Source organism: Hyperolius riggenbachi, chromosome 10, assembly GCF_040937935.1.
Source record: "Hyperolius riggenbachi isolate aHypRig1 chromosome 10, aHypRig1.pri, whole genome shotgun sequence".
Lineage (NCBI taxonomy): Eukaryota > Metazoa > Chordata > Amphibia > Anura > Hyperoliidae > Hyperolius > Hyperolius riggenbachi.
The window spans coordinates 187,865,412-187,881,333 of NC_090655.1; the positions used below are offsets into that span (position 1 = coordinate 187,865,412).

A 15,922-nucleotide genomic window follows, 5' to 3' on the forward strand; every position below is an offset into this window, starting at 1 on the left:
TGTATAGCTTTGTTCTATGTTGTATAACCTTGTTACGTCTGCCATCCTTTGTATCATTGTTTGCATTTATTGTCCAACACTGCGTAATATGTTAGCGCTTTATAAATAAAATAAATAATAATAATGTGTGCTACGTGGCCATGTCAATTTTACCTGCCTTTCATCATGAATCCACCTCTACATCATTAAAGGGAATGTCCAAGCAAAATAAAAAAATGAGTTTCACTTACCTGGGGCTTCTACTAGCCCCATGCAGCCATCCTGTGCCCTCGTAGTCACTCACTGCTGCTCCAGTCCCCCGCTGGCAGCTTGCCGACCATTTTTACGCATTCCCGCTAGTGCAGGAACATTAACACATACATTTTTATGCATTACTGGTTTAATGCGTAAAAATGTACGCATTGAACCAGTAACGCGTAAAAATGTATGTGTTCCTGCACTACCGAGAATGCATTAAAATGTACGCAATGCGTCCCGCCGACCTCCGAGGTCGGCAAGCTGCCAGCGGGGGACTGGAGCAGCAGTGATTGACTACGAGGGCACAGGATGGCTGCATGGGGCTGGTAGAAGCCCCAGGTAAGTGAAACTCATTTTTTTATTTTGCTTGAACCTTCCCTTTAAAACCAATTCCAGTATATGCAAGCCACCTCAAATGAAAAAAATCCCACTTATTACTGAAACTACATCTGTTTAATTATGAGTGTCTAGTAGAACTTATATTTGGGAGGTATGCTTTAATCTAGGGAAAGATTTAAAATGTAATTTATCAGTAGGGAGAAACATTAATTAAATAAATTATTATGATTAAGATTATGATGATTATTATGATGATGATTATTATAATTATTAATATAAAATTGTTGAGTGGTGATGTTTAATTTCTTTACGACCCCTCCACGCCAATCGGCGTGGACGCGGCAGCAGCCCCAGGACCGCTCAATGCCAATTGGCGTGAAGTCCTGGGGTGGGGTTTTGCAGGAGATTTCCGAGTTTAAAGTCAGAAAACCACTGCGCCTGCGCAGCCGCGCCCTTGCTCACGTCACCAGGAGTGTATTGTGCAGGCCCAGTACAGTCTGAGCCTGCGTAGTACATTCCTAGTGATGTCAGCGGGAGCGAGGACACGGCCGGGCAAGGGCAGTGGTTTTCCAAATGTAAAGTCGCAAATTCCGGAAATGAACCAGAGACGGGAACCAGAGCATCAGTAAGTGGCTGCGCCGGCACATCTGTGGGGGACCATTAGAAGCCCCAGGTAAGATCAAATCCGTTTCCCCCTACAGTAGTCCTTTACATCTTTCCAATAGATACACCTCCCCATCCCCCCAAAAAATTGTAAATGTTCCCATGGAGATTTCCTCTCATTTCCTGCCTTCTGAAACACCAATGAGAGCAACAGGAACAGGATGAAGTTACATCCATTGAAGGCCTGGATGGCAATAAAAAGCTAGTAGAGGTTTGTAAATGCTTTGCTCTTGCCAAACCTCAAATAAAAGTTTAAACTCCTTAGCGGTATGCCTGACACTGTGTCCGGCATACCGCCGGCTGTCCCCAGGAGTCCCCCAGGATGATTTTTTGCGATCGGATAGATGTAATATCTTCATCTTGCACTAGGCTAGCTAGCAGTGGTGGTCGGCATCCTTAGATTACTTTTGATCCCCCCCCATCGCCGCTAAATACATTACCCCCCCTGGATCCAGCGATTGAGCAGCCTCACTGCACATCTCCGGTCCTCTCTATGGGTAGGATCGGGTCTGCGCATGACATCATGACGTCGGCGACATCATGACATTATGTTCGATCCACTCCATAGAGAAGAGCAGAGCTGTCCAGAGAGGCTGCGCCGATCGCTGGATCCAGGCTGGGTAATGCATTTAGTAGCGATCGGGGGGGATAAAAAGTAATCTAAGGATGCCGACCACCACTGCTAGCAAGCCTAGTGCTAGCTGAAGATATTACAACTATCTGATCTCAAAAAATCATCCTGGGGGACTGTCGGCAGCAAATCCTCCAGCGTGCGTAACGCCCAGGAGGTTAAGGATACATGATAGATTCCTCGCTCAGATACTGTAGTCTGGGCACACACTGTTTTAATTTAACAGGGAACTGAAAAAAGGTGTATCAATAAACTAAAAACAGTACAAACTTTACCAATATTGCCAATATAGTAAAAGCAAGACAAACACAAATTTAATTTGTTATAGCAGCATAATAAGGTAAATTAACTGTTGGTATTTGGCAACCAGCCTGCCTGCACTTTGACACAGTGTTATTTCATATTGTTTGTTGGAATAGTCAGGGACAAGGAAGCGACAAAAAGGGGAAAAAGCAAAGTGGGAGTAGACTGAAACTGTAAAATAAATAGTACAAATATCTTTGCAGCATATTAATCTCCAATATCCTACTTAGCCTTTCTTTACTGAAGAGGCATGTAGTCTACTAGAAGCCACTTCAGAAAAAGAACTGGTAAGTAAATACAAAACACATATAAATATTAACTGCATGCAATTCATTATTTTTTGTGTCCTAGCCTTAAACATCTTTGCATATAGATCATATCCCTGTACCCTGAACTCTTCTGGGTATACCACTAATTAATGAGTATCACTTCACTCACAAGACATTTTGATTAAGGAAGGGCTGCAGGAGTTTTACAAAACCATCATGTTCTGTGAAATGGCACCAGTAAAAAAAAAAGCCATTTAACATAATCACGTGGCATAAAAGGAGTTCAGCACATAGAAATCCCAGATAAGATTGACAGAATACAGCATTCTAACCCCCCACATCCCTCCATATTCAGTATCATGAACTGGCATGAAAACCTGCAGAGCACTGCTTCTCATAAAGGCATAATGTGTTCCACGAACATAGTGAAAGAATTCTGCAACATTAAACCTAGATTGTAGGATTTGTCAAATAATCCCTTCTGGGTTAATGATTGTACATTTAGGTGATAAAATGACACACAAATGTATTTTCCTGCAAATCGTTTCATACATTAATCCGTACATTTTAATCTACTCTCAAGATACTGTCATCAAGAGTTATACTATACTTAACCTAATTATTTTAAATGACCAAGCATGAGACCCATGTGCTCTGTTAAATATGGGTCATGTAATTAGTAACTCTAAATGTCACTTGTACAGAGGATACTTTTATCATTTTACTTAGCACAGCCCTATGGTGAGATCTATCTGGTCTGTACTGAAGGGAGATCAAAATAAAAAAATACTAAATAACTATAATAATAATAACAATATGGTTAAAAGGATTTCACAATCAACATGGCCAATGAAGAGATTCTTTGGAGTACTAAAGAGGATACAGGATCTTTCAAGACAAAAGTTGCTGGATTCTGCTGAGAGCAGATCAAGCAACAGTAACCTGTAGCAATGCTCGCATTTCTCAAGTACCCCTGGCCATGCCATTTGCGTAACTCGCGGTACGCTGCCTGCAGTAGTACCAGTAATATTGCTGTGCACTGTCTCTGCATGGCTATATTAATGCTGGTTAGAATAACAGGCTCAGGGATTGAGATTACATCTCCCTGTGGCCATGTTAGCTTAAACAGTTTCAAACAGAGCAGTAATGGGGTCCCACTCAAGTAAATCCAAGTAGAGAGAGAAAAATACAGGGACAACAAGAACCCAACCTGGTGCAGTAACGTTATGTAAAAGACGCTATTAACAGTACACATAGTGAAGTAATAGTGACAAATGTGAGTTGCTAGTCAGGCAACCACTTATTTAGACATGTGGGGAAGTACCATCCCCACTCAGCCTTGAAGCTTCAAATCTGGTTACAGCTCTCAAAAATTTATTTTAACACATACAATTCGAACCCCCCACTGGGTAAAAAGAAAATGAAAAAAAAAAGACGAACACAAGATATGCACAAAAAGTATAAAACAATTAAAATAATATAAAATAAAAGAGATGGTAAGTGTCAGTTTACCTTCAATAATACAATGAACAAAAGATACAGACTTGTATTCTGCACAAAAAACAACAACTCGTTTCATGGCTAGTAGCCGCTTCATCTGGTTAATAAACAGTGCCTGTTAAAATTACATTGCAGGCACTATATTATGTTCAGTGAGTTATTGATGGTAAGAGCAAGGAGTTTTGAATCAGGATGACACCATTTACTGGCTAACTTAGAGATGAATAAACAGTAAGCTTTAGGCTTATAATAAGCCTTCGTCGGACTTGGTTCATGACAAAATCTGAAAAACACAGCTAATATATACTGCCATACAGAGGAGAAACATTCTTTAGCAAACAGAAATACATTTAATTAGATGCTTAAACTGCTACTTCAGGAGGCTTTCCCAGGCATCCTGACTAAATTGATAAGATCAGCTGACACTTACCGTCTCCTTTATTTTACATTATTTTCATTGTTTAATACTTTTTATGCACCTCTTGTGTTCTTCTTTGCAACTAAATCCAAGTATTTTTAAATGTTTGATAATTTGACTTTAAAATATTTACTTTGAAAGGTAACTAGACTTTAAAAATAATGAATAAATGTATACTCAGATATCTAATATTCTGGGCCTAATTTACTAGCATTCTCAAGGGCTAGGTATTATTGAATAACGTGTGATTCTTCAAACCTAGTCTGGGTTTATTGAAAAATAATGATCTATTCTAAAAAATCCATGTCAAGTATTCAAGTAAACTTTTATTTCAAATTATTATCATAAGAGGAGAACTTGCAAAAATAAGGATGTCTTGTAAAAACTGCATGCGTTTTAACAACTACTAGCTAATTCATAGTGATACTAATACCATTACTAATTACTTGATAATACTGTGGCCATAAGCATAATTTTGGGCATAGGGCATATTACACAATACTAAACTTTATGATGCAGAATTCTCACATTCAATGTTCTATAAAAGCCTATTTTACTTTAGGCCCCTTTTACACTTACCATGTTGCGTCGCATTGCACCTCATCTCAAGGGCAATAAAAGTAAATGGAACATTTTACACTTCCTGCGATGTGCCGGATGTTCACCAGCTGTCGTAGAATTTGTAGTCCATAATTGCGCACTACGCATGGCACAGTAAGCAATGAAAGTCAATGGTAACATGCAAGTTTGACATTTTTGGCATGTTGGCAGTGCACATACGCAAATGCAAATTTTCAGGCAACATGCCTCTGTCCAACAGTATAAACATGACTAAAGGGTGACACGTTTTGAAGGCATGTTGCCTCCAATTTCCCTGTCAATGCAGTCTGCATGTACTAAAGTGTGTGTAATAGTGAGGTGGGATGCATTGCGGCAGCCATTTTGCTAAAAGAAGTATAAAAGGACCTAAAGTATATGTCAACTATCCAGAATCAGCAGGAGAGGGGTTTACAATGCTCTGCAGGGTTCTATGCAACTGCAAGCAAAGACACTGCAAAGAAAAAAAATATTTTTTTTTTTACCAAACCGCCGAGAATGAAGAAGACCATGAAGAGACGACCAAGAGTAGTTTTTGCATAAACATCACCGTAGCCCACGGTTGACATGGTCACCATTAACAAGTAGACACATTCCCAATATGATATACTTTGTGAATTTCTGAAATCGTCCCATGGGTCTCCGGAATTCTCCACCTAAAGGGAACAGAAAACATTAATTTGTAGGTATTAATAGTAGTGATGGACAAAGCTGTTAGTTAGTTTGTGGTGAATGAACATTTATTTTTTTTTGCATTTTGCATTACGGAAACAATTGTTAACCAAAGGTTTGCATTGGCCCTTTAACAATTAAGTCAATGCCACCATTTTGAGCAGTTAATAGCAAAGCCCTCATATACGCTAGAATCACTAAATTTGCAGGGAATGTTGAGGAGAACAAGGGGAAAAGTGAGAAAAAAATTCAAAAAGACCTTGTAGTTTTTATTTACATAATTTGTTTTTTTGTTTAAAAAGGGTGTAAAACAATAAATCATCTGACTATAGACATCAGGTTCAGTTCTACAGAATAGACTGTATTACAGTGCACAATATAAAACATACATAACATGTACAGGTAGTCCCCGACTTACAAACGCCCGACTTATGAACGACCCGCCGATACGAATGGCATGGATTCTCTGTTTCCATGGGAACAAGTCAAAAAAAATTTCAAATTGGACTTGTAGTTTCTAAGAAAATCTATTTTGAAAAAATAAAAAAAATGGCTTTTAAACTTGTATAAACAGGTACACAGGGCAGAGGTGACACAGAGGGGGACACTGGAGGCACAGGGGCACAGAGGAGGTACAGGGGACAGAGATGGCACAATGTTTCTTACTTTGTACAGCGCCACAGAATATGTTGGCGCTTTATAAATCAATAATAATAATGTTCTGACTTAAGAACAGATTCAGGTTAAGAACAAACCTACAGTCACTATCTCTTTCGTTAACCAGGGACTACCTGTATAATAATAAATATGTCCTGAAATTATTATCAGGAAAAACATGAAGCTAGTCAACCCCAACAAGAACTCCCCCCCTCCCCTTTACCCTAAACACCACCCAACCCTCCCCTCCTGCTCTTGCCTCACTAGGTCCCCTTGACTTTAAACAGATGACATATTAAAGACACCCTAAAATGCAGAAAAAAAGAAAGAGGGGTAAAAAGATATTTCTAGCCTGCCAAGCGTACCCTTCAGTTGCTCTGTGGTGTACCAAGCTGAGTACTTGAAGGACTTTAAAGCGGTATTGTCACCATAAAAATCTAATTTCAACAACAACTGGTCTGAGTGTATTAAGTGATAAAGATGCTAATCCTGCATTCAAAACTTGCAAAACTTGTTCTGCTGTTCTGGTTTGGAGTTATCACACACTTTATGAGCACGGGCCCTAGTGCCAAACAGTGCCAAAGAGTTGAACGCTGGGAGTTCTTTTTATCTATAATATATTCCTCCTCTTCCATTTATTTCCCTGCCTAGCTTTCTTATCTGAAACACCTCTGCTTACTTGTGTTTACAAGCAAGGCTGAGGTGACTCAGTGATTGGAGGATAAGACAGTGAAGTTGCTAGTATACACCTCAGTGGGAATGTCTGAAGACTCTGGGAGGAGGGCAGCTAATGAATACACAATGAGCAAGAGAAGGGAGGGGGAAAAAAGAGGGAGGGGGAAAAAGAGTCAGGGAGGATATGATGTCAGCATTAGCTTGGCAAGATGGCCACTGCCTACAATAGGATTTTCTGCTTTTCCTTTATAAAATTCACAGGAATCAGTACGTGGATAGCACAATACATCTGTTTTGTAAGTAGAAGAAGTATTTCTCTACTTATGTTTTCTATTCGTTTTCTATCTAGTTTCTACTTTGTGTTTTCTATTACTAGGTTAGCATGGGTGTCGCTTGTTCTTTAAGTGATGGATCTCTATAGATATGTAAGATATATCGCTTCCATGTTTTAAAGAACTTTTTAATGCCTTTGTCTTGATGTATCCGTGCATCTTACTTTTCTAATTGCAGCAGATGCCCCAGTTCATCATGCATATCCATAAGACCTAGTGGTTTTTGAGAAAATCGATTTTAAATTTACAATAGGAAAAATGTTTTGTTTTTTAACCACTTCAGCCTATCTGGACAGATATATACATCCAGTGTAGTTGTGGAGAGTGCACCACCAGTTTGTTACTAATCAAATCAAATCAAATCAAATCAAAGATAGCTTTATTGGCATGACCAAGATTCATTACAGGTATTGCCAAAGCAAGGGGGAATAGGGGACATGGAAGGGGGTGGGGCAGGGGTACAGTGGGTAAGCAGTCTGTGGACATTTTTTTTTTAGGTTTACAGTTCCGTTATGCTCCTCTCAGTCTGTGGCATGCTGTGACATAGTGTGCAGAGATTGTCACTGTGGATTCCTATTCTCCTAGTAGGATATATGTTTTTCTCTCATCTTCTAGTGTGAGAAAGTCTGGGAATAGTTCCAACAATTTCTTAAAGTAAGTGTCCCTGGTTGCAGTATATTTGGGACAGTGCAGCAGGAAGTGGCTTTCATCCTCAAGGGTCTTCTGCTCACAGTGTTGGCAAAGTCTCTCCTCCCTGGGTTTGTACGTCTGTCTTTGTCTCCCAGACTCTATTTCGAGGTTGTGAGCACTCAATCTGAAGACACTCAGGATTTTCCTCTCTTGAGAGTTTTGCAGCTTTTCCAGGTATGGGGCCATTTTATATTCTCTTTGTAGAGACTGGTATATGGCTAGCTTTTGTGACTGTTTTATTTCAGGCAAAAGAAAAAAATCCCGCTACACCGTGGGTGGGTAAAAAGTATTCTTCAATTTTATTAGCACATCAGTAGAAAAGGCTGACGCGTATCGGAGCTCAAGGCTCCTTTATCATAGCCTATGATTAAGGAGCCTTGAGCTCCGATACGCGTCAGCCTTTTCTACTGATGTGCTAATAAAATTGAAAAATACTTTTTACCCACCCACGGTGTAGCGGGATTTTTTTCTTTTGCCTGAAAATTGAGGCCCTTGATCCCTGCTCCTTTGGGTTGTGTGTCGGTGGTTGCAGCGATTCCTCTCCTCCACGTTGTTTTATTTCACTCCTCCATTTTTCCACATAGTCTTCTTTACTCTTAGCTGTGGTGTGTTTTATCTAGACTTTTGTTATGACCTGTGGGTCGGGGGTTGGAGGGAGTATAGAGCTGACCACGACTTTCAGTGCACACGGCTTTTCTTGGTCTTCATTGTGCAGCATGGCTTTGTAGTGGGCTGAGTCGGGGCTGCTGCTCTGTAGGTAGGCCCAGAAGGACAACACTCTCTTCTGTATCTCAAGCAGTAATGGGAATCTCCCCAGCTCAGCTCGGCAGGCATTGTTTGAGGTACTCCGATGGACATGGAGAAGGTGTTTGCAGAACTCAAGGTGGAATATTTCTTTTGGGCTGGATTCCCATTTTGATTGGTCTGGGTAGGTGGTGGGGCCCCATACTTCACTTCCATACAGTAGGATTGGGGTGATGACACTGTCAAAAACCTTCAGCCAGACCTTTAATGGTGGTTTGAGGTGGTACAGTTCTTTCCTGATGGCATAGAACGTTCGGCATACTAAATGAGGCACATGTGGTATAATTTTAATCGTGACGAGTTGTAGAATATATTTTGGTGTGTCTTAAAGAGGAACTCCAGTGAAAATAATGTAATAAAAAAAGTGCTACATTTTTACAATAATTATGTATAAATGATTTAGTCAGTGTTTGCTCATTGTAAAATCTTTCCTCTCCCCGATTTACATTCTGACATTTATTACATGGTGACATTTTTACTGTGGGCAGGCTATGTAGCTGCTGCTAGCTGTTTTGGCAGTTGGAGACAGCTGTAAACAGCTATTTCCCACAATGTAACAAGGTTCACAGACAGGAAACTGCCAACTTGCCAAGAGTTCCTCGGTCCTCAGAGCTTCTTGTGGGAGGGGTTTCACCACAATATCAGTCATACAGCGCCCCCTGATGGTCTGTTTGTGAAAAGCAATAGATTTCTCATGTAAAAGGGGGTATCAGCTACTGATTGGGATAAAGTTCAATTCTTGGTTGGAGTTTCTCTTTAAAGCTTGGACACACGGCATATAAAAATAGGTAGGGACAAACTCAATCCAACATAAAAAAGTAATTTTCAAAATTATGATCAAACTTGGCAAAACTACAAGAGACATATGTGGTAACATTTTAACCCTGATAAGTTGTAGAATGGAGTTTAGAAAGTTTTAGGGTTGAGGCCCCTGTCTTGTGTATTCTTTTTAGTCACAAACTGAATCAAAAGCAATTTCATTTTTTCATATTCGGTACCAAAATAAAAGACTTGTAAAATGAAAACAAAGTGACAGAATATAAGAGAAAAAACATGTATTGTTACCTTAGGAACTTGGCTTTTTAAATATGTATACCATGCCGGTATATTACTGTTATTTTTGCAAATAAGGTCTCGTAATGGTGTACAATGAGAAATCAAAAAACACTACTAGGAACATAATCTAAATGTTGCAATTACCAGAGCGGATAAGCAAATAAAATGTGTGGGTTTAACTTGTAACTTATACTTAGCACTGTTTATTGTAAAGCTATAATGGATGTAAATGGAGAAATAGTGTGTTTTTTCATTTTTTTTACCTTAATTTCACTTTAACCACTTTACCCCCAGCGGTACGAATTTCTCCGCCCCTTTTTTCCCTCCTAAAAAACCAGGGACGAAGAAATCCGTACCTTCCGCGCTACCGCCGCTGTCCGCGCTCCCGCCGCTCGTGCGCGCGCACCCGCCGCTCGTGCACGCCGCCGCCAGCTCGCCCGGAGATCAATGAACGGGAAAATCCATTCCCGTTCGTTGATCTAGCCCCCGCAATGATCTGCTGCTTCTTTCAGAAACAGCGAGATCATTGTGCGTCTCCCAGCCTCCTACTGCTTCCTGTAAGCGTCCTTCCGGACGCTTACAGGTCGCATGTAAACAAACACTCTGTGGCCATCTTGTGGCCAAATAGTAAACTACACCCTAAAAGCATTTTACATATACAAACATTACATTTACACAATAAATTAACTCATTACCTCCCACACTCCCCAATTTTTATTTTTTTTTTGTAATTAAAAAAAAAAAAAAAAACAATAAAAAAAACAAACATAAATAGTTACCTTAGGGACTGAACTTTTTAAATATTTATGTCAAGAGGGTATAACACTGTTACTTTATAAACTATGGGCTTGTAATTAGGGATGGATGCAAAACTGAAAAAAATGCACCTTTAATTCCAAATAAAATATTGTCGCCAAACATTGTGATAGGGACATAATTTAAATGGTTTTATAACCGGGACAAATGGGTTAATACATTTCATGGGTTTTAATTACAGTAGCATGCTTTATTTAAAAAACTATAATGGCCGAAAACTGAAAAATAATTATTTTTTCCCACATTTTTTCCTATTTCCCCATTAAAACACATTTAGAATAAAATAATTCTTGGCATAATGTCCCACCTAAAGAAAGCCTAATTGGTGGCAAAAAAAACAAGATATAGTTCATTTCATTGGGATAAGTAATAATAAAGTTATAGGCGAATGAATGGAAGGAGCGCTGAAAGGTGAAAATTGCTCTGGTGGTCAGGGGGTAAAACCCCTCAGTGGTGAAGTGGTTAAAATGCATAGACAATAAGGTTTTTACTAAACAAAATTTTCACACACTAAAAGCCTAATTTGTCCTATATATACAGGATCTTCTCAAAAAAGTTCATTATTTTCTGTAATGTACTGATAAACATTAGACTTTCATATAGTTTAGATTTAAATACACACAACTGAAGTAGTTCAAGCCTTTTATTGTTTTAATATTGATGATTTTGGCATACAGCTCATGAAAACCCAAATTTCCTATCTCAAAAAATTAGCATATTTCATCCGACCAATAAAAGAAAAGTGTTTTTAAAACAAAAAAAGTCAACCTTCAAATAATTATGTTCAGTTATGCTCTCAATAGTTGGTCGGAAATCCTTTTGCAGAAATGACTGCTTCAACGTGGCGTGGCATGGAGGCAATCAGCCTGTGGCACTGCTCAGGTGTTATGGAGGCCCAGGATGCTTCGATAGCGGCCTTAAGCTCATCCAGAGTGTTGCGTTTCTCAACTTTCTCTTCACAATATCCCACAGATTCTCTATGGGGTTCAGGTAAGAAGAGTTGGCAGGCCAATTGAGCACATTAATACCATGGTCAGTAAACCATTTACCAGTGGCTTTGGCACTGTGAGCAGGTGCCAAATTGTGCTGAAAAATGAAATCTTCATCTCCATAAAGCTTTTCAGCAGATGCAAGCATGAACCCACTTTTGAACCAGAAACAGCGGGAGAAGCGACTGACCTGGGCTACAAAGAAGCAGCCCTGGACTGTTGCTCAGTGGTCCAAAGTACTTTTTTCAGATGAAAGCAACTTTTACATGTAATTCGGAAATCAAGGTGCCAGAGTCTGGAGGAAGACAGGGGAGAGGGAAATGCCAAAATGCCTGAAGTCCAGTGTCAAGTACCCACAGTCAGTGATGGTCTGGGGTGCCATGTCAGCTGCTGGTGCTGGTCCACTGTGTTTTATCAAGGGACGGGTCAATGCAGCTAGCTATCAGGAGATAGCTTCATGCTTCCATCTGCTGAAAAGCTTTATGGAGATGAAGATTTCATTTTTCAGCACAACCTGGCACCTGCTCATAGTGCCAAAACCACTGGTAAATGGTTTACTGACCATGGTATTAATGTGCTCAATTGGCCTGCCAACTCTCCTGACCTGAACCCCATAGAGAATCTGTGGGATATTGTGAAGAGAAAGTTGAGAGACGCAAGACTGAACACTCTGGATGAGCTTAAGTCCGCTTTCGAAGCATCCTGGGCCTCCATAACACCTGAGCAGTGCCACAGGCTCATTGCCTCCATGCCATGCGGCATTGAAGCAGTCATTTCTGCAAAAGGATTCCCGACCAAGTATTGAGTGCATAGCTCAGGGGTCCCCAAACGTTTTGGGTCGAGGGCCGGGTCAACATACTTCAGACTGCTGGGGGGCCGGAGTATACATAAAATGATGTAGAAGTCTTTGCAGGCCAGACTGTGAAGCATACCCAGGTGACAACCTGCAGTCCAATTGGACAGCAGTGTTAACTGATGTGGAATTTGATTGGAAACCAGCGAATTACTGCTTTCTGGCTTCCATGTGGATGGGTGGTGCCAGCACTGCTATTCTAAATGCGGACTACCAATATTTAAAGATGTAGCTGACCGCATCAATAAGTAATCCATTTTGTGTGTGTGTGTGGGGGGGGGGGGGGGCGGTAAAAAAGCCTCAGGGGGCCACACATTCGGCCCACGGGCCTTAGTTTGAGGACCACTGAGCTAGAGGGTAGATTAAAAGAAAATAACATTTTGTCAATGCTTTTAAAACTGCTTACAATTGTTTTCCTTTTCGCTAGCACTCTCCTTTAATTAACCTCCCTGGTGTTCAGTTTCTGTGATCCAATACATTTTCATAACCCTTTTTCCTGTAACTTACCAAAATGTGTCAAGCAATAGTCTAGTATACATTTTGAGTATAATAAAAGCTTGAAACACAAAATCAAATCAAAAACTAAATTTCAAAATGACTTCATTTCCAAGCTGCAGCGGCTCATCCTGCACTAATAAGGAATATAAACGTAGCCATAAATCCAGCAATGATGGGCAGATTTGACTAAAGCCCCATACACACGCTCAACAAAAGTCTTTTAAATGCGCAATTCTCAAACAACTTTTGTTGTTGAAACAACCAAAAAAGTTGTTTGTTATTGTTCACATAACTGATAAGATGCAGCTCAAGTTAATCCAACTGTTGGATTGATTTGAGCTGCGTCTTATCAGTCGTTTGAACAACAGCATACAACTTTTTTTGGTTGTTTCAACTTGTTTCAACAACAAAAGTTGTTTGAGAATTGTGAATTTAAAAGACTTTTGTTGAGCGTGTGTATGGGGCTTTAGAGACAAATCTCTCTCTGATTCAATCTGATTGGAGAGATATCTGTTGGCTGCCCATACATTGCAGGCCAATTCCTGATCAATTTCAGCATGAAATCTCTCTGAAATCAGCAGAGTCCACTCCTGCCCCCTTAGTGTATAAATGTACTCCCTGTGTATGCATGTATACATTACCTGTGCTGTGTCATCCACTGTGTGGTGCTGCTCATCCCCTGCAGGTTATTGTATTGAATTCTATACAAAAAAAATTAGTTTGCCACCAGATGTTGATGAGGCTGCATGACCCTGGCGTCATTAACATAGATCGCCGGGGAACATGTCACTATTGAAAGTACATGACGAGGGATCAGCACACCAATGGTGAGTATAAGTGCCTCCAGTAGCCAGGTATACTGTAGGTGCCCCAGTATAGGTTAGCGATATATAGGTGTCCCAGTATAGGTTAGCCAGCTGTAGGTGCCCCAGTATAGGTTAGCTAGCTATATTTGCCCCAATACAGGTTAGCTAGCTATCGCTGCTCAGTATAGGTTAGCTAGGTATAAGTGCCCCAGTTTAGGTTAGTTAGCTATAGGTGCCCCAGTACAAGTTAGCCAGGTATGGGTGCCCCAGTATAGGTTAGCCAGCTATAGGTGCCCCAGTATAGGACCCCTCTCCCCCCCTTCTGGGTTCCCCCTTCCTCTCTCTCTCCCTCTGAAGCGAAAGCAGCTGGTCAGAGCTGTTACTCACTGTGCCTCTCTCCTACCCTGATCCCCCCACCAGCTCCAGTGTCCTGTGTCCACGGCTTGATGACATCATCAAGCCACATCCTGGTACGTGGACACAGAAGAATGGAGCTGGTAGTGCTATCAGTGTGGGAAAGAGGCACAGTGAGTAAAAGAGACGGTCTGCCGCCTGCCCACTATCGCTGCAGAGGGAGGGAGCGGGTTAGGGATATCGCTGTGGGGGGAAGGGGGGGGGGAACGCTGAGGAGGGACACCTATACTAGGGCACTTATAGCTAGCTAACCTATCCTGGGGAGAAAAGGTGAAATAGAAAACCTCCTGGGCGGCATACCCGACGCCGTGTTGGGCATACCACTTTCAGCTAATTTTTCTTGCCTGACACAGTGCCAGGCTAAGGTTAAATTTCAAACAAGAATACTATTACTAGCAATATTAGGACTTTGCAATATATTAGGTGAGAGGCTCTGAATTTCAATGACAATTCTACTAAATGGTATAATTTGCAAACTGATATAATGAAAAGAATATTAACAGAGGTGCTTAACAGCAACAGGGATCGGTCAGCCGAGACCCCGCACCACCCCTGCGCGCGGCGCAAACACACACACACACTCACAGTATTATTTTCCATCACAGGTGTCTGCTAGGGCCTGTTTCTGTACCTAATGCAGAGCGTCAGTGGAGCCATACATTACCAGCTTCTGAGGATGGGCCAGCACTCTACTCTCCTCTTCACTGTACGAGGGTCATACAGCTCATTGACCTCAATTCACTAAGCTTATCTCCTGTCTTTAATAATGTTTCTAGAGTTATCACCATAGTGATAAGGCATGTAGTATTCAGGAAACATTTTACCTCAGGCAAACCTAAAGTTAACTCTCTTGTCTTTAAAGAGACACTGAAGCGAAAAAAAAATTAGGATATTATGATTTGTATGTGTAGTACAGCTAAGAAATAAAACATTAAGATCAGATACATCAGTCTAATTGTTTCCAGTACAGGAAGAGTTAAGAAACTCCAGTTGTTATCTCTATGCAAAAAAGCCATTAAGCTCTATGACTTTCAAAGTCGTGGAGAGGGCTGTTTTCTGACTTTTATTATCTCAACTGTTAGTTAACTATTTACTTTTTCTCTGCCAGAGGAGAGGTCATAAGTTCACAGACTGCTCTGAATGAATCATTTTGAATGCTGAGTGTTGTGTAATCTGCACATATTATAGAATGATGCAATGTTAGAAAAAACACTATATACCTGAAAATAAAAATATGAGAATATATTCTTTGCTGCTAATCTTCTAGTAATTATTCATAGTACACAACCAATTCACTATATCATATATATTTTTTCGCTTCAGTGTCTCTTTAAGTTAAGGTGAGAGCTCTAAAGTTAACTCTTCAGGCTGTTAACAGGCTGTTAACTGCGTGTGAAAATAACTACAGAGGAGGTAACTTAATTACAGAGGAGGTAACTTAAGGAATGAAGAGATAAGATAACTCTCTCACTGTGTGGAGGTAAGTTTTCTCTTGCCTTATCTCCAGCATGATCTTAGTGAATTGAGGCCAATGTCACTCTCCTCTGTATGTCATGTGACATACGGAAAAGACATGATCTAACTCCCAACGTCCCATGAAGGAGTTGGCCACAGGGGTCTCCATGGCCGTGCTAACCTCCTGATGGAACCACCCGCCACCGAAGAGGAAGGTGATGCAAGTCAGGACCTGCTCCAGAACAGAC

General features: G+C 40.6%; 1 protein-coding gene across 12 annotated transcripts in view; it reads right to left on the minus strand.

Moving 5' to 3' along the window:
- The window catches only part of KCNMA1 (potassium calcium-activated channel subfamily M alpha 1), a 759,662-nt gene that overhangs the window by 317,353 nt on the left and 426,387 nt on the right, over positions 1-15,922 (minus strand). For all 12 annotated transcript variants that reach the window (XM_068255423.1, XM_068255413.1, XM_068255414.1 and 9 more), the window contains one exon: positions 5,443-5,613. In XM_068255423.1, the coding sequence (XP_068111524.1) occupies positions 5,443-5,613 (171 nt within the window). The remainder of the gene's footprint in view (positions 1-5,442; positions 5,614-15,922) is intronic.